This window comes from Sinohyriopsis cumingii, chromosome 6, assembly GCF_028554795.1.
Source record: "Sinohyriopsis cumingii isolate HCF-2022 chromosome 6, ASM2855479v2, whole genome shotgun sequence".
Classification (NCBI taxonomy): domain Eukaryota; kingdom Metazoa; phylum Mollusca; class Bivalvia; order Unionida; family Unionidae; genus Sinohyriopsis; species Sinohyriopsis cumingii.
The window spans coordinates 59212863-59232409 of NC_142966.1; the positions used below are offsets into that span (position 1 = coordinate 59212863).

Here is a 19547-nt window from a genome sequence, read left to right on the forward strand (position 1 = left end):
CAAGAAATACCTGCTTACCACGTATTATAGCTAATAGCTACAACTATTTCAATGGTTGTTATTAAAGGAATACGTGCTTACCACGCATTATAGCTACAATTATTTCAATGTTTGTTATTAAAGGAATACCTGCTTACCACGCATTATAGATAATAGCTACAACTATTTCAGTGTTTGTTATTAAAGGAATACCTGCTTACCACGCATTATAGATAGAGTTATTACAGTGCTTGTCATTCAAGGAGTAGATGCTTACTACGTATTAGTCTCTATGGGGAAAAAAGAATAGACACTACTGTTAAAATCACCTCCAGAATGAAGTTAGACATCTTTGATAATTAGTGTTTGGCTAGTGGAGACGCTTTTGGTACTGATCTGGATCGGAGGCATAAAATGTTGAGAACGATACGTAATAAAGTCTCCGTCATCTTCACTAACACCATCGCATTTTGTAAAATGTGTGTGTGTGTGTGTGTGTGTGTGTGTGTGTGATTAGTATTTTGAACGTAGCTTTAACACTTTTTCAGTCATATCGTTACGATGTCTGCATTGTGGCAGTTTACAGTAATGTCTAGCACTGGGGCATCATGCCGCAGACATGTAGCATGATGTCCCAGCCAGTCACATTATCTTGACACCAGGCCGACCAGTCTTAACACTAACCTCTTAATGCTGAGCGTCTAGCGAGGCAACTTTAGTACTGTTTTCATGTCTTTAGTATGACTCTGTCGGGGTTCGAACCCACGAGCTCCCACATCCGAAGTTGACACTCTAACCACTAAGCCACCAGTGTAGTGTTTGTAAAATGTAACCGTCTACAGGCCCGGCCCTAGAATTTGCGTGGCCCAAGGCAGCAAGCAAGGAGCGCGGGGCCCCAAGCACAAAAAAATTGCACTACGGAGTTGATTTCCTGAAAGCGCGTGGCCCAAAGCGGTTTCTTCGTTAGTCTGGTTCCCTGCTTAGTATGCTCCCTGCGTTGCACTCCGCTATACTAGTATAGCGAAATGCAACGCGGGAGCATACTAAGCAGGGAACCAGACTAGTATAGCGGAGTGCAACGCAGGGAGCATACTAAGCAGGGAACCAGACTATGGCCTCGTTCGCCTTGCCCAAGGGCCGTTCCTGACTGTCTACGGTAAATGCACATAGATGAAACACAAAGCAGAATAAAAATTCGTATTTTGCCTCAATGCCAATAAAACTTTGACTACTGTAATGTGAATTAATTTGATCTTTTATACAAAAATTGTGTTTCCTATGTTTCATGTACTTTAGGTGTCTGTTTTCTTTTCTCCACTTTTGCTGTAATTTGACATGGTTTGCATTCCCTTTGTTTCTGATTGAATTACGATAATATTTAACTTTGAAATTCAGATAATCTTTTGTAACTATTTTTTATTAATTAAATTTCAAATTATATTTTAATACTAACTATAGCGTTTAAATAATATTTAGAGCTAACGTATGTATATGTTTGGATTTTTAACGCATCTGTAACAGCTTGAGTAATATCGCCACGATGTCTGCAATGTGTCAGCTTATAGAAATGTCAAGCACCGGGTCATCATACCCCAGGTATGTGGCATCGCGTCCTACCCAGTCACAATATCCTGATACCAAGCCGACCAATCACACTAACCTCTCAATGCTGAGCGCCAAGCGAAGCAGCTGCTGGTACCATTTTATTACAAGTATATGGTATGACTAGGCTGGGATTCGAACCTGTGACCTCCCGCATCCTGGCGCTCTAATCACTTAGGCCACCGGAGCGATCTCTAATTTTGTACCGATTCCGACTGATCTTGAGATATGTGTCTGTGCAAATAAACGAAACATAGTAAAGAAAGCAATCAAGTTGAAAACAAGATTAGCAAAGAGCTTAGAACGGTTACTTCACAAAGCAACTAAATCCATTTGGAGTGCAATCCATGTCTAGTGAAATCCGTGTGTAGTGTATCTTGGCAGTCAACTTCACAAGGATACGCACATAAACAAAACAAAAATACAAATTTAAAACAGTACAAACTGATATATGATGGAAGGTGTTGCAACGTGCTTGAATAACCTAATCATTTATTTAAAAAGTTAAGTTTGATATTCGCAATCATCAACATCCAAGTAAGTTGTACAAATGTCGTCGAAGTTAACAGTGAATAATCAAGAAAAGAATAATTATAAGTGAGAGAGAGAGAAAGAGAGACAGAGATATTTTGATTTTTAACGTAGCTTTAACAATTTTTCAGTCGTATCGCTTCGATGTCTGCAGTGTGGCAGTCACATTATCCTGACACCAGGACGAACAGTCCTAACACTTAACTTTTACATACATGTGTGTGTGTGTGTGTGTGTGTGTGTGTGTGCAATATTTACTAAGCGTTTTGAACAGAATCTTGTGACATATTTTCAGCTTCATTTGCATGATTAAACATATCGGAATTTATATATTATATATCATGTGACCCCTTTGACCTATGCTGCTGGTGCCGATGTCTAAGGACACGTCAGTACAATTATTGTCATTGCTGTGCAGCGGTGACTAAGCTTATGTACTCCCTCCCCATCAAAGACGCACGAGACATAAGTCAGAGGGTAAAATCCTGAAATACAAGGTCCATTATTATTATCATTGTTATTATTTAGACCTCACTTTTTTAAACAGTCGGAGAGCTTCTGTCTGGGCTGGAAAACCATCATGAGACATCTCGGGATAAAAAAAAAATGTTGCTTCCATTAGCCGTTTCTTAACGTATGCAGGATGGTGCGTCGGGCCTATTATACATCCCAGAACACACAGGGATTTGATACACACATATTTGTCTTTGATATCGAAGAAAATCCTTCTAGCCTGCAATTTTTGTTTTGAAAACAAATATTTATAACCAACACCATGTTGAGATGTATTCCAAGATTTTCCAAGATTCATTTTGTGAAATTCTATGATGACGAAATTAGACACTTGTATGACAAGATGAAGGATAATACCTGAGTGAACCACATATTTTCCCCTACCGGAACAGGGCGTCAAGCCTGTTATAGCGTGTCTGTCGAAATTATAAATTCCACAAGGGACTTGATGATATATACATCTTATAAAACGGATTTTACAGCAGAATATGGCCACATCAGTCCCCATACCCTTTCCTGGAAAAATAAAATTCTACGCGCGCCCATGACACAGCTCTTATATCTAAGATGCAAATACTTTATTTGATCTTATTAAAGTGCACCATCCAAGATTCCACACACGTTTAAGCATCAGCAACATGAAGCTGGTTATAATTTTGAAATAATCATCGATCAGTAAAATATATGACACATACAGCCATACATATCTTAAGTATAAAGTTTGTTACAATAGTTGTTGAATGTATCTGGAATTGTGAACTATGGTGATGCAGAGAACCACCAACGAGGTTTAAATAAAGATTGGAACCTCTGTGTATGCAACTGGTGATAACTATATCATAGCTTTCAGTAAAATAAAATAAGCTGTCTCAGCTGGTATCGTTGTGCAAAACTGAAATTGTACAGGCATTATATTAACATTAAAAGTGAATATAAAAATTGGGATATAATTAATGGCAGCTATCCTGTAAGCGATCACAGTAATTATTAGACTGGCATTTTATTAACATTTTTGTGACAAGTTCCCTGAACTAATTTATCTATATCCGGTCTAAATCAAACTTCCCATCATGCACTATTCAATATGTCAAGTTATATACATCTGCAAAAGAAAGTATTTGCACATTTAACTGATTTAATGCTGTAAAGTTCCATACAACAGTGTATTATTTGTGGTCCCAACCATCAAGTGATATATGAATCTTCAGTCAGTATGGCAGCCACGATTGTGCTTCCCTCAACTCGTAGTGAACTTGATATTTTCTTGAATGGAGACACACTCAGTGGGAAATTTCGGGAGCTATTTCAGGATGTCGATGATGCAGCAGCTATAAAGTACGACTCTAAATGTTACAAATCAAGCACGGTTAAAGCAAATAAATCCTCCACAATAAGCATGATCTTTAAGTTGGAACATTATGAAAATGTCCAAAGGCCCTAATTCTCTCTCTCTCTCACCGCATTTGTGCACCAGAGACCCCCATATTTCTAATTGAACCCCCAGTTTTGACCCCAAGGTTTGTCTTTCACGTAATCTGTTCTCCATTTCTCACATTGGGGGCCTTGCAAACTGTCACCCTAGGGGATTCTCTCTCTCTCTCTCTCTCTCTCTCTCTCTCTCTATATATATATATATATATATATATACGAATGACGTCTATATTTTAAAATAACAGTTATGTCATTGGCATAATACCATAAATGATATGCATCATCATAACAAAATTTATAGGTGTAACGGGGTCAAAAAGATGCATGAGTCTCTAATAAGAACTGAATAAGTGAAATAATAATATAGAGTCAAGCAGTCATACTTGCAGTTATATATTTATAAAGGATGTATAAAATCTTTTATTAAAATTGTATGCCGTGTCTTGGTATTAAGGACATTGGGATACATGGTTTCTAACCCATGAATCTTTCTTAAATTCATCTCTCTATGCACAGAATCTTTCTTAAATTGATCTCACTATGCACAATATCCTTTGGCTGAGAGAAAAATCACATAAAGAGTGATTATTTGTATTAAAATATATTGAAACATTAGAAGGGAACAATAATACATATATATATATATATATATATATATATATATATATATATAATCATAATAGGAATGCACTCCTGAAATTAACTGCACTGGGTCTTTTCAAATGTAATTATTTAACTTTTCAATTAAGGAAGTAGGTAATTGTATTTCACATTTGTTCCAGGATGTAGTCATTTTTCATGACCTTATCTTGCATGGCATGTTTAAATATATCTGCGCATATATATATATATATATATATACACACACACATTGGCAAGTAGATTTCTCCTTGTTTTTGAATTTTATCTGACATTGCTGGTATTGGACCTTCCCATAAAGGCAGTATTACATAATGGATCTTTCTACAGAATGCTTTCAGACTATCGGCTGCTTTCTAGTAATTAATAAATTTATTTTGGCTGATCTTTGTATACAGATTGTAAGTAAAATCCCTCTTTTTTTGACCTATAGCATTAAATCTTTCAGAACACCACTTTGTTTTAGTAATGATCCCTGTCAGAACTGAATGCCTATATATCCATCAACAGTTGACTTTTTTCTAAATTGTGATGCATGCATGGAAGGCAGCATGACGCCAAGGTTAGAGTAATGCATGGAGTTCATAGTGATGTAGTCCTCGCTAGACAGTCTCCTCATGTTACTCTTACCTTGGAGTGATGCTGCCTTCCACAAATGTCAGCAATTTAAAAATAGGTTAACCATTTGGTTTTTGTACTTGGCAGATTTATACAGGAATGTTGACATTTTTCACAACTGGATCTTGCATCACATGTTTAAATATAATTTGCATATATGATATTGTCATTGGTGCTAATGAAATCCTAAATTGAATGCTTGCTCAAACAGTAAGATGATACCTTTCACCTTATTCAAGCAAGGGATGGTATGACTGCAAAATAACTGGATGCATTGTTGATCAAATTTTGTTGTTACTCATTTCTAGATAAATAAATGGCAAACAATAGCCTTTGCAATGCAGAGGATTTATTGAGATACATGCTGGTATGAGACATTTTTGCATTTAATGGTGATTTGATATAAATTTCAAATGCAGTAGATAATGTTAAACAGTTTTTACAGTTTTGTACTGTATGTTACACAGGAGGAAAACAGAAAAGAAGAAAGTAAAGAAAAAAGTGAAAAGCAAGACAAAGGACAAGAAACAAAAGGTAATGGATCATTAATTAAATTGGTTTGAAAAGTGAAAATAACATGTGATTATTAGCTTTTTGTCTGCCCAATTTATTTGAAAACATGGATATGTATTTACCACTTGAAGATTGTGTGCCTCAGAGGTCTGACTAGGATTTTAAAACTAGGAGTCCAGGACTCCCATTTTCATAAAAATAGGAGTCCCACCAGCAGAAGTTACAGTCCCCTCCAAAAAAACTATGCAGATTAGAAGAACTATTGGTTGCCACTGAGTTTAATTTCTACATTCTTTATAACACTGACATAGCTCTTGTTTGTTCATCAGTGAAACTAAATTTTGTCAGTCCAAAGAATGTCTTATTCCAACCACTAATCTAGGCATCACACACTTTCTTACACTTAGTTACAGTCCCATCTGAACTGTCAGTTCTAGCAACTTGAGTACTCTTCTGAATCTCATTTCAGTCTTAGTTTGCCGTTAAACCCAAAATACTTATCCAGATTTGTGAATGGCATTTAGTCTAAGTCTCAACATGTCTTGATTCTGAGGTCACATGCACAGCTTATTCCGCTATGCTCAGAAATTAACACAATAATAAAATATAAATTTGTTTCTTTGATGTACTCTTATAAATGACCACATGTACATCTCTGGGTCATTCTGCCTCTGAATTCAATCACAGTAAATATCAAGACATTGTTCCACCCAGCCACCAGTCAAAGCCTTTGTACCTGCCGCTTAGCTGTTGCATCATGTTCCTTCGACGTACTCTTATAATGGCAACATGTACATCAATGGGTCTTTCAGCCACTAAATTCTGTCATTGTAAATATCAGCACAGCTAATTAATCAACACATTTTCCTACTAAGCAGGTGGTTGAAGCAGGACGGGCAAGTCTTTGAATTTTGCACTCACGTATTACATGCATATGGTGGACTCCTGCCTAAGTGATTTTCGGTGTCCAAGATAAAACATTGGCGTCCAAATACATGTGATTAAGTGTTTCTGAGACCTCTGTGCCAACTTTATTAGAGTCACAAGGAATTCACTTTATTTATGTTTCTTTTATGTGTAAAGATGAGAAGACTGTATGAGACATGAATGAATTTTATATTTAGTAATTATTTTATGAGAGATGTCTTTGTTTTTCAAAATCAGAACGATAAAATCTAACTGATCTGGTATCCAATACAAACTAGGGGTGAAACATTTCAATGATGAATTAATTCATATATAATTTTGCAGTGCTTAAGGTTGAGAATACATTCAAATGATATTTACATTACAAAAGTTACTTTGAAGCATGAACAAGAGTTATTATTACGTGTAGTCATTTACCTCTTTATTCTTCATGTATATAAATATGTTTCATATATTAGATTGTGTATCACAATATCTGTTGATCTTTGGCCTAGTTTTTATTGGACAACAGATTCAATCAGAGTTTAAAGTTCTAATTTTGAAAAACAAAGATCTGTCTTAAAATAATTACAGAATATGCCACATTTTTAAAACCCTAATAAAACAATGATTATTTGCCTTTTATTTGATTATTTGGGTACATTAAGTAAGACAAATAGCATGTTACTAGGATGTTAATAAATTTGTATTTTTTTATAAAAATCATCCACAGAGATGCTGCAGGGGTGTACAAGTGTGCAGATCATGTAGACATTTTATGAATTTGCACACTTGGAAAGCAGTGGTGCCTGAGAACTCATGCAAAATTAGTTCAAAGAAATGCAAATAAAAAATGCACTCTGAGAAGTAAAAGTTTTTTTTATTTAACTGTTAAGATAAAATGATTAAATATGAATCTCAAACAAATCTTGTACTGCCATTTTGTATTCACAAATTTTTTCATTTTCATTGTTTTTTTTATTCCTCCAATATACATGTTTTTTATATATAGCAAAAATCTAGACTTTTGACATATATGTGTCTAGCTTTTCATAATTCTTCAGGTTCAGTATTTATAATATGTTTGTCTGTTCATCATTCATCCACAAGATCTGTTCTAGACCAGAAAATTGTTTCAAATGGAATTTGCTGAACCAATGGGTTTAAAAAGAAATTTCCAAATATAAGAGTGATTTAATGAAGAAATAAAGTTTGGGGTGACCTTTTTGTCATTTTTTGATGCTGTTATTTTGGAACTAAGTACCATTCCTGCCATCATGCCTTCTAGAATAAGCTTTGCATCCACCTTTCACACTTTCATCTCAAGAACAACGTTCATGATGCCTATCACTTCTCTGTATACTTTTATGTGCTAGTTTCCTGAATATGAAATCTTCGATAAATCATTGTATCTCCTAGCAGGCATTTTGGCATACATTATTTTTGTTTCATGTTACCAAAGATTTTTTTTTAGCATTGAGATTTCTGCACAGTAAGGTACTATCATACATGAAAGTAGTATACACATTGAGATTTCTGCGCAGTAAGGTACTCTTATATCATGAAAGTAGTATACACATTGAGATTTCTGCGCAGTAAGGTACTCTCATACATGTAAGTAGTATAAACATTGAGATTTCCATGCCATGGTTACTTTTAGCAGTAATCATTACAAATATGAAGGAACTTGAGAAACATTTATATCAGTTCCTTCATCCATCTATTGTGATACTTCTTTCTAAACTGCTTCTTGGTATTTCACTCAGCTTGTTACTGTTGTTACAGCTCTATAGTCATAAACTCAATAATCAAAAGAAGCAAAACGAACAAGTTTTGTACAGTATAACAAATAATTTAATTATAAAAGTTTAAAAATGAAAATATATGGGGAACTTAAAGTATTATGATGTGAATCCAGAATAAACTTGATAAGTTCTATGAAAGTCCCCCAAAAAATGAAAATGCTTTATATAAATTTCTAGACCAGAAATTGACTGGGCCCCCAAGAATCATGACATTCTCAAAATGGCATTGTCCAGGATTCCTTTCATAATAGGTAATATTAGAGTTCAATAAATAAACACTTTCTGTTACCACTGAAAAGTCCAATAAATGTTTATCCTCTTAGGTAATATCTAAATACAATATAAAACATGTATGAAGACTTGATTCTACAACAGGAAGACAAGAAATAAGAATGACTTCAATTAAGAATCAAATTTGATTGCTTAGTTCTCTTTATATACACCTTCTATTATGACTATTTAACAACATACCCCCATGTGACAGATCATACTACTCATTCTAATGTTTCAAAATACCTATTCATGTGACCTAACTCATCCAGTAAGAATTAACTTGATTCTTATACAATCATCCTTATCAATCTGTCTGACGGGAAAAAGGCTGAATCTCATAAACATGTTTACTAATAAATCTGTTATTAGTAACTGTCAAGATGGAAGCATCTGTTTATAGATCCTATTTGGGGCCCAGAGTGGCCTAGTGGTCTAAAGTGCTCTTCGTTACAGATCACTGCCATCTCACCTCTATCTGCGTGGGTTTGAGTCTAGGATTTGGCCAATGTGGGTATGTGAGAAAGCATGCCAGTAGCTTCTTGTGGGTCTTTGGTTCTTCCCAGGGTTTTCCTGGGTTTTTCCTCCACCATTAATACTGGCTGCCATGCATAGCCTATCATGTGCTGAAAAATGGCGTTAAACCCTACAACAACAACAACAGCATAGATCATAATTAATGTCATTTTCTTAGTATCACTAAAATGGATCACAGTCAAATAGGCAAAATCTAACTAAAGATATTCACTACAATTTACAGCCATGAATAAATACAAAAACATAAAAATTAGATAAAATCATGTACCAGGAGGTAAAAAAATTTAAATATAGATATACATAACACTGTCAGTTTCCATGTGCAGGATGGGTGTTATTTTTTGCTGCCTACCCTAGATGGGGTCAGAAGTTCAAATGCACTTAAATTTTAATTGCAGTGATAATTCAGATGCATTTAAATTTTAATTACAGTGATACTTTATGTATATGGATATCATGTTACAGACCCAGATTTTCAACTCTATACTTAATGTTTGCAATGAATATCATGTTACAGACCCAAAGTTACAACTCTATACTTAATGGTTGCAATGAATATCATGTTACAGACCCAAAGTGACAACTCTATACTTAATGGTTGCAATGATTATCGTGTTACAGACCCAGAGTTACAACTATGTACTTAATGTTTGCAATGAATATCATGCATGTTACAGACCCAAAGTTACAACTCTATACTTGCAATGAATATCATGTTACAGATCCAGAGTTACAACTGTGTACTTAATGTTTGCAATGAATATCATGTTACAGACCCAGAGTTACAACTCTATACTTACTGTTTGTAATGAATATCATGTTACAGTCCCAGAGTTACAACTATGTACTTAATGTTTGCAATGAATATCATGTTACAGACCCAGAGTTACAACTCTATACTTAATGTTTGCAATGAATATCATGCATGTTACAGACCCAGAGTTACAACTATGTGCAGTACAGCTCACTGAATTTTTCATTTGCCATGCTTTGTGGTGTGGGACTTAATCTCCTTCACTTCTGCTCCACAATAGCTGGACAGATAAATAATCACCACCATGCTTCAGCAGGCATGTGGATAGCATCTCCACTGTGGAGTTTCACGTTGAAATTTAAACAGCTAATGAATGAAGATCACGCATAGAAAGACATCATGAATGATTTACCATTTTTATTTCAATATATTTAGGCAGTATAAAAATTGAGTTATTATAAGTCTTGTAGATTCAGTACATGTATGTTTATAAAAGTCTGATTAACTTGTTTTTTAATAGTTTTATGTTTTTACTTTATTCAAACAAATCTGAACTTGTGCACTTATTTGATGAGAGGAGTGCCTAAATTTATCGTATTGTTAGAAGAGGAAATGTAATCCTCTGAGATATAAACAGTTAAAATCAAAATAACAATGCTTCTGTTTTAAAAACAAACAAACAGAAAACATGGAATATGTACTGAAATATGAACCATGTGATTAGCTCTCATGAAATAATGACATAGCTATGAGGGTCAATATTAGGGTTGAAGTGATTGATCAATATATTGATGTATTGATTCTTTTTCCATATCAGTATCGATAAAAGATCAATACTTTCCCAATACAAGTTACTTTAATCTTCAGCGGTCATGAATAATTGTTAGTTGATTGCCTTTTTATTCTTCAGATTAAGAATTTACTTGAGATAGATGTAGCATGAACATGCACCCAATCTGTCAGTAAGAAAAAGAAATTATTGGCATCAGCTACTTGCCTTCTACAAGTTAACAAACACAAGATGGCTAGCTAGTCTGGTTTGAAATACGTCCCCTTACACCAATACTGCCAACTCACTGCTGATAATTTTATCCTAACATGCCTGGCCACTGATAATGTATATCAACATAAGTAAGGACATTCCAGATTTGTTTACCACGTATAATATACATCATTTTATAATCATATTGCACATAGTTTTTCATTTACTTTGCATCTTGTCTACTTTCTGTTGTAAAATGGTACTGACAGCTGCCTTGCTAAGTGCTTAGCATTAAGAGGTTAGTGTTAGGACTGGTCGGCCTGGTGTCATGGTAATGTAACTGGGTGTGACATCATGCCACATGTCTGTGGCATGATGCCCCAGTGCTAGACATCACTATTAACTGCCATTTTGCATACATCATAGTGATATGATTGAAATATTGTTAAAACTGTGTTAAAAATCCAAAACACACACACATAAACATACTTTCCATTGAATTTGAGGACTATACTTCTTGTGCGTCATGCAGAGAAATATGTCACATCTGATTCATATTGGTGGTTATTGTTTGTTCAGTTTCAAAGTAAAACAATAACCATCAATAAGAACTAATTGTGGTGTATTCACTATGTGATTCACCAGAAGCATTGGCATCCAGATCACGTCAGTTTATATACAAAGCAATGGAGAAATGAGATTTTTTTAAAAACTTTAATAGAATACAAAACAAAGTATGGTGACAAGGTGAGTCCTGTGCCTGATCAAATGGAGCAGCCTGAAATGACCTAAATAAATGAATTAAAATTACTGCCACCTAACAGGTGGTCTTTTCAAGTATGTTTTATATCTTGTCAAGAATGAGAATGGCATATGGACAGATGATAAGATGTTGTGGGTTATACAGTATAATTCTAACATAATGTACATTCAGTAAGATAATCACAGTTCACTTAACCCCAAGCACCTTATTTATTGTCAGAGTAATGGCAAATAAAACAAATGTGCAGAAGAGAGGTTATCAGTTTGCACATGAAATTAATTTTTTTAACACATCAGTGGCAAAGAAAACAAATGACGTTGATGGCTTCAGTTGTGCTGGGTTATTAGTTTACACATGAGCATCTGTCTTCAAAAAGTGTGTGAAACTACATGTACATGTATTTAGGATGACATCTTAAACTATTTGTGAAGAAACTCTGGCTTCTTAGATATTTAATACAAAATGGTACTCATTTAAATTAAAGGTACAAAATCTTAATTTTCTGTCTGTCTTTCTGACACACATCTGAGACTCTAACTTACCTGATGTAATGCATCTTTTCTTCACAACACATAAAAATTCAATATGAGAATAAATTTAACTTCATTATCATCTGCTTTTAGAAAGAGATAAAGATGTAGGTAAACTGGTGCCTCTAATTCATGAACATAAATAGTTAACCAAGCCCATCTTATTAAGACCACATCCACTCTGCAGTGTCATCAGCTGTAACTCTGTGAGTGTAGAACTATTTGTCAATGAGATAGTGCAGTAACTTCATTAGGTTGTGTGGAGAGAGGGTGGACAGGTTTTTGTCTTAATCCCTTCAGTATCCAACCCCACTGTAAAGTGTAAAGAATTGAAAATCGTGTGAGCTGTTCTGTGCATAATGTAGGTAATGGATATCATATTACAAACCCAGAGATACAACTCTATATATAAGGTATACGATAGATATTATGTTATAGTCCCAGAGTTATGACTCTGTATATTATGTATTAAATAAATATGTTACAGTCTCAGAGTTACAACTTGATATATTGTGTACTGTATATAAAACATGGTATAGTCCCAGAGTTACAACTCCATTTATTATGTATGCAATGAATATATCACAGTCCCAGAGTTTCAGCCCAATGAATAATGTATACAATAGATATTAGGTTACAGTCCCAGAGCTGCAACTCTCTATATCATGTATACACTGAATATGGTACAATCGAAGAGTTACAATTCAGTGTATACAATAGATATTTTGTTACAGTCCCAGAGCTACAACTCTCTTTATCATGTATACAGTGAATATGGTACAATCGAAGAGTTACAATTCATTGTATACAGTAGATATTTTGTTAGTCTCTGAGTTACAGCTCTGTTTATTATCTGTGCAATGAATTTGTTACTCCCAGAATTAAAACTCTCTGTATCATGTATGCAATGAATATGTTACATTCTAAGAGTTACAACTCGATATGTTATGTATGCATTTCACATCATGTTACTGTACCAGTTTCAACCCTGTGAAAAGTTGCTTCAGTTTAATAAAGTCATTATAAAGTTTTCTTTGCTCTGTTTTCAGCGAGACAAAAGTCCAGAAATTAAAGAGTCACATGCCCCTAACATAGAACTTTGTGGAAATGCCTCTGTTTTCAATGTGTACTCAGCAGTGCGACAAGCTCTACTGGAGCGATGCATGAAAGAAGCTACACGTGTGTACCAGCAGAGCATGGGACAAAACTCAGACACTGACAGTGAGGGTGATACTGATGAAAAATTTAGAGAAGCCATTATCAAGTTGCCTAAGGTACAGATGATCTCAAGTTATGGTCAATTTCCAGCGATAGCTATCGCTCATAAGAATATTCTCCTTATATTTTATTGTAAAGATTATTTGCTATTTGGTCATAATGACTGCAGAACTTCTGAAAAGCTATAGTCTGCAGATTGTGGGTAGTTCTTCTTTTGGTCAATCTTGACTTATGAACACTAATATACAATTAGATTTTGATACTGAAACAAAAGAGTCATGTATAACTTCATTATTGAATACATTATTAATTGCAGCTTTCTTTTGTAAATCAAAACTTTTGTTTTGAATTCTTGTGAGAAATCTACAATAAACTTGCATGGGTAAGTTTTAGGTACTATCTGTCCAGCATTCTTGCTAATGATATGTATATAAATTTACCATTGAAATAGATTGTTGGGCTTGGCCTCAGGGGTGTGTTTGAGTTGGTGAAAGAGACGAGGTACAATTACCCTGAGCTTTGTATCAAGGCTATGAAAGCTCTTTTGGACATGTTGCAAGGACAAGTACCAGAGAGTATGAAGAATGAACCAACAGATGTAGTGGGTGAGTAAAACAGCTCTGTTTTAATCCTAACTGGGTGTTGTGATAGCAGGCAGGACATGAACATAATGTCATAGATTAGAGTTATCGGTGTTGATAATGAATGAAATTGATCCACCTGAATTGTTGCTCATCTTGAGTAATCATGATGTAGTGTATCCTTGTTTCTTTCCTTTACACAGCCTCAATAGCAAGTTGCATAAATTGTCAAGAACCAAGGGTAAACTCTATACCTGAGGGGTCTGCGGTACCATTTATTGTAAAATAATTATGGCAGGTACAGAATAAATTTATGAAAAAGGTCTGAATGCCAGTTTTTCATATGTATCATTTGTCATTGGTTTTGACACAACTTGGTCCTGCTGGCTTGCCTGCCATCATTAGCAGTTTAAGTGATTTAGTATGCAGGGTTTGTTTTGGTACTGGGGATGTCTTAAACCATGTGAAAATGATTTGCATTAAACTGGGAGACCACTCTGTTGTGATGGTACAATAACGTGCTAATATTTTCTTAAAAATAATGAGAATAAATACAAACTGCCTTGATGTACAGTACAACACTAAATCTTTATAGTTATGTGATCATTTTTTACCCATTAATTTGACGTATTTTACTGAACACCATGTGCATAGTGCTAACATTTTTGTGGCATTATGTAAATACTTAGTTGAATGGTTTTTGGATCAGATGCTTATGGTTGTGTATTCCCCGGAATCAACGGAAATGAAAATTGTTGGGTTCAAGTACAGTGTTCCCCTTCTCGAATGGCTACTCTAACTAGCAGCCACCAACTTTATATAACCAGAATCCCAAGTAACTGATGAGTTTGTGATCAAAGGTACTTGCATATGACAGTTGCCCATCTAATAGGGCCGGGATATTGGTGAAAAACAGTCAAATTTACCCCTCATAATGGGTGTTTATAGATAGAAATGTACCTAATATTTGTTGATTTCTCAACTCATCACATTCAAATAAGCATCATCAATATTATTCTACTGCATTGAAAGCAGATTTGATGGAGATAGAAGAATAGTTACCACTAGATGTTTGTGCCCAGATTTTACTGTCAGTGTGGTTTTGCAACACAGTTAATTGCTATTCGTAATTGTAAAAAAATAACTTCAATTTTAGTTATATCACGTTAGGTCCATAACCTGACAGCATTCATGTAATTTTTAAATGAAAATATTAAATATTTAATTGTTGTTATTCCTTTCATGTTTTATATATAGTTATAACACTCACCTTTATGATCCCTCTCTAGAAAAGCCACCCATTTTGATTTTTTACTAAATATTGAGTTGAGAATATTTATCTAAGATAGGGTTCTCTGTGGCATGCAGCAGAAATCTATACATAAGTATACATACTTTTATGTTGCTGCCAACCCTCATGATTTTGGTATGAATTTCACGACATTTTCAGCGATTCATGGTCTCATGCTGCATGCCAAAAGAATCATGAATTCCCCAATTCTCAATTATTTTAAATCTTTAATAAAATAACCAATTCCCGTTAAGTGCTAGTCGTGATATCTGCAGTTGCCGAAACAGTCTGGTACTGTTGGTCGCGATATTAGTGGAACTATAGCTGATTGGTGCTGTTGGACCAGTAGCAAGCATTTTAGCATATTTTAATCTACATGTATAAGAGTAGTTTTACAAATGCATTTGAGAGAAACTGGGGCCTGGCTAGAATTTTGCTCCGCGCATGCACCGCAAACACTGATTTGAATTACCATTGGGCATCGCATCTTGAAAATGTCTTCACCAACAAGGAAAAAGAAATGTATTGCACAGAAAGTGAAATTTAGTTTGGAATATACAAAAAATTGGCTGTGCATTCAGCCATCAAACACCGATATACATCATGCTTTTTGCACGCAGTGTGCCGCAAATTCTAGTATTGGGCATGGTGGCAGAAATGATGTGAGGAAGCACATTGGTAGCGAAAAGCACATAGAGGTTGGGAAAATTAAGAACTCACAGCAGATTTCAGCTCTGGAATATTTTAAGCCATCGATGGAAGACCTGCAAGCTACCAATGCTGAAGCATTGTTTGTGAGTTTTCTTGTTGAACACAATGAACATTTATCAGCTGGAGACCATGCTAAACATTTGTTCTGACAAATATTCCTGGACTCGAAGATCTCTTCACGAATTCATGTCAAAATTCACTCATTTTTATCCCTGTTTTCACTAATTGCAAGCCTGGAGGGTTGGCAGCTATGCATTCTTTCAAGTGTTTGGACTCCTGAAAATTCCATTAGCTGAATTCTCTGTAAATAAGATTTTCGGTGATATTCTTTCTTATTTGATCATTTTATTCAAAGCGAACATCAGTCATGGGAATTGTAATAAGTTGCAGTGGTTAGATTGTGGCAGATAAAGAGATTAAGATATATGTTAGCTGATTGTCAAGAGAGCACATGTCTGTTAATGTTTTTTTTTCTTCATGCATCCTTATCTTTTGTTCCTGTCAGATATGACATGGAAATGAGACACTATTGCTGAAATATTTTGTACAGTTTTTGCTGTAACATTCTCACATGAAGCTATCTATTGGAGATTAAGTGAAATAAAAAATAAGTTCAGCATGATAGTCATTTTGATTGCGGTCAGATGTCATGTTAAAACATCAATTACCAACCTTTTTTGTATATATTATCATTGCCACTATACATGTTTATAAGTTGACCAATTATTTCATTAATTGTGTCACCACTTCTTGTAATTAGATAAATCTTTATGTTTGTCACATTGTAACTCCATGGGTTTATTAAGACTCAGTTCCCTCTCCTTTTTTCAGAAGGTCTGTTCCAGCTACTGATGGAAATAGCTACAGCTGCAGGGTCAGATTTTAATATTGGTGGAGTTTCACTTACCTCCCTTGCCTGTTCGGCATTGATCAGCCTTGTTATAGCCTATGGTGATACAGGAAAGCTTCTGACAGCTACCTCAGCTTTGTTGATGAGTCCAGGTCAGGTGTCACTACAGTGTATATTGGTAAGTTTGCAGAGTAATCTCTCCTTGATCTTTTATGTTTGTTGACTGTTGGAGTCTTTAAGTTTTGTCTTTAATATTTCCATGAAAATGTTTTGTAGCTCTTTAAGCTTTAGAAGAGATGCTTATGATTAACAACCCTAGTCTGTTTGCTTAAAGATATTATAAATGAAAGAAACTTATTCCAAATTAAGAAGCTCATTGAAACCTCTTCAAAACAGATTAAATTATGAAGAAATCACTGCTAGAATCAAAGTTACAATAACTTAATGTTAATAAAAAAAACAAGTCATTTTCAAAAATTTTAATAAAGCCAGGTTGCTTTGCTTAGATAACAGGCCTGATGCCAACAATATTCTTATGTAAAATGTTGTAACCACTTTATTGTTAAAGATACTGCTATAAACTTTGACATTCCTATGTACATGTTCCTGCTGAATTCATCTGTGCTGTCAGATATTTTGTAGGTATGGTTGGTAATGAGTTAACAAAGACAAATTATGTAAAAAATTGTTTGTTAACTGCAATTTTGAATGGTTATGAAATATGCTTGTATCGATAAATTCATAAAAGATGGGCACTTTTAAAATACATGTATAAATCCTAAAAGCCAATTTAGATTTTTGTATTTGTTAGCTGTAAGTCAAGGCAACTATAGTGTGGACATTGACTGATCGATATGGTGTTAAACAACTGGTTACAAATGTTTGTTTACTAATATCGTAAAATATTCAAGATGACATCTATACCACATGCTTTGTGAAGGAGAAAAACTAAAAAGCTTCTTACCTGTACGCTAAATAAATATCCTTTGCAACAGATGTTTTATAGATGAAGTTAAGGATTAGAATATGCAGAATCTTATGGTATATGAATAATATTTATAAACTTTTAGGATCAGATACAATTTATTTAAATTTGCATCAAAATATTTTCAGCTAGGCTTGTGATATTTTAATTCTTCACTAACTGTTATTCTAATTGGCTGGACATTTTCATGAATATTCATAGTCATTAACTCAGTAGCCTCATTTTCCAAATAAAATACACATTACACGTGAATCACTGAAATAATGATTTTGTATAGGAATTGTAAATTACCTGGAATTTACTTTTCAACCTGCAGTAAAATATAAATTCAATTAAATAAAGCAGACAAACAATAAATATTTAGAAAGATAATTTTATTGGCTTTTATTTCATATATACTTGATAGGAATCATTAATAAAGAAATTTTACTAATGTATGGAAAAAGTGCAGTGACCATGTAAAACTGACAATTCCAGGGATATATGCTATCCATTGGGGTTGCTATTATGATATTAGAAGAGACAAGTTCTGTCTATGCCTGGCTTTATATGGTTGCTTTTGACAGTCTGAATGATCCCCTTAGGTGGAAAAGAGTCAACATATTTTACTAAGCAGTGGAGCTTCACAGAAAGATCTTGCCCTCTCCATGCTTGCTGAAACTGCTGCAAATAAGATTTCAAATATAGGCCCAGAGATGATGAATCTGCATGATTCATATCAAGCAAGCCCACAAAATAAATGGATCCCAAAACATGTGGTGGTCAGAATTAATAGAGCATGAAATTAATAGAGCATGAAGGCCTGTATGGGGAATGGAGTTTTGTTCCAGTTGTGCAAGGAATCACATCTCCAATAAAAGCCTCAGTACAGCAAATAATTAACTTCAAGCTATGACTCTATGAGTAAAAGTTTACTCCACTGACAATCAAGTGTTACCATTTCACAATTTTGACACATTCTGACATCTTGGAAGGTAGGATATAAGCCAGATCAAAAACCTCTTTGACCTCGCTAACTTTGACTTGTCTCAACTGAATGGTTTGGTTCTTCATATAAAAAAAGACCCTTTGAACCACATTCTAGAGCCTCCATGAGTCACCTCTGGTACCTAACTTGCTCATTTTCAACTCGAGGGTAAGATGTAACTCTTCATTCATTAACTGGTTTTCTTAACATATTAGGATTGGATAGTTTGCAGTGAAGCTCTGCTAAGTATGCATCTTTTGAGCATGATTCAAATATAACATGATTGTGGCATGGCTCTCGAAATTTCATATTTTTTCATACACCAAACAGTAATTGCTTTTTCAAAGTACAAAAAATAATGTATAACAAGATGATTCCCATTTTGGGGAAGAGATTGTGTATGAAGCAGAATATAACATGATTGTGGCATTTCTCCCAAAATTTTACAATTATTTCACCAATTTCCTGAAGTTTTGTGCCAAAATAAATGAGTTTGATTTAATAATTCAGCAAGATGTGTTTTGATCTTGAAGAAAATATATCTTTTGATTGCATCTTTTTTTATATAAAC

The 19547-nt window shown here is 34.5% G+C and overlaps 1 protein-coding gene across 3 annotated transcripts in view; it reads left to right on the top strand.

Moving 5' to 3' along the window:
• The first annotated feature begins 3698 nt into the window (after window positions 1-3698).
• LOC149797036 (E3 ubiquitin-protein ligase MYCBP2-like) overlaps window positions 3699-19547 on the top strand; it is a 340499-nt gene continuing 324650 nt past the window's right edge. For all 3 annotated transcript variants that reach the window (XM_089961694.1, XM_089961696.1, XM_089961697.1), the window contains exons 1-5: window positions 3699-3960; window positions 5781-5847; window positions 13423-13647; window positions 14043-14196; window positions 17006-17202. In XM_089961694.1, the coding sequence (XP_089817820.1) occupies window positions 3839-3960; window positions 5781-5847; window positions 13423-13647; window positions 14043-14196; window positions 17006-17202 (765 nt within the window). In that variant the 5' untranslated portion in view covers window positions 3699-3838. The remainder of the gene's footprint in view (window positions 3961-5780; window positions 5848-13422; window positions 13648-14042; window positions 14197-17005; window positions 17203-19547) is intronic.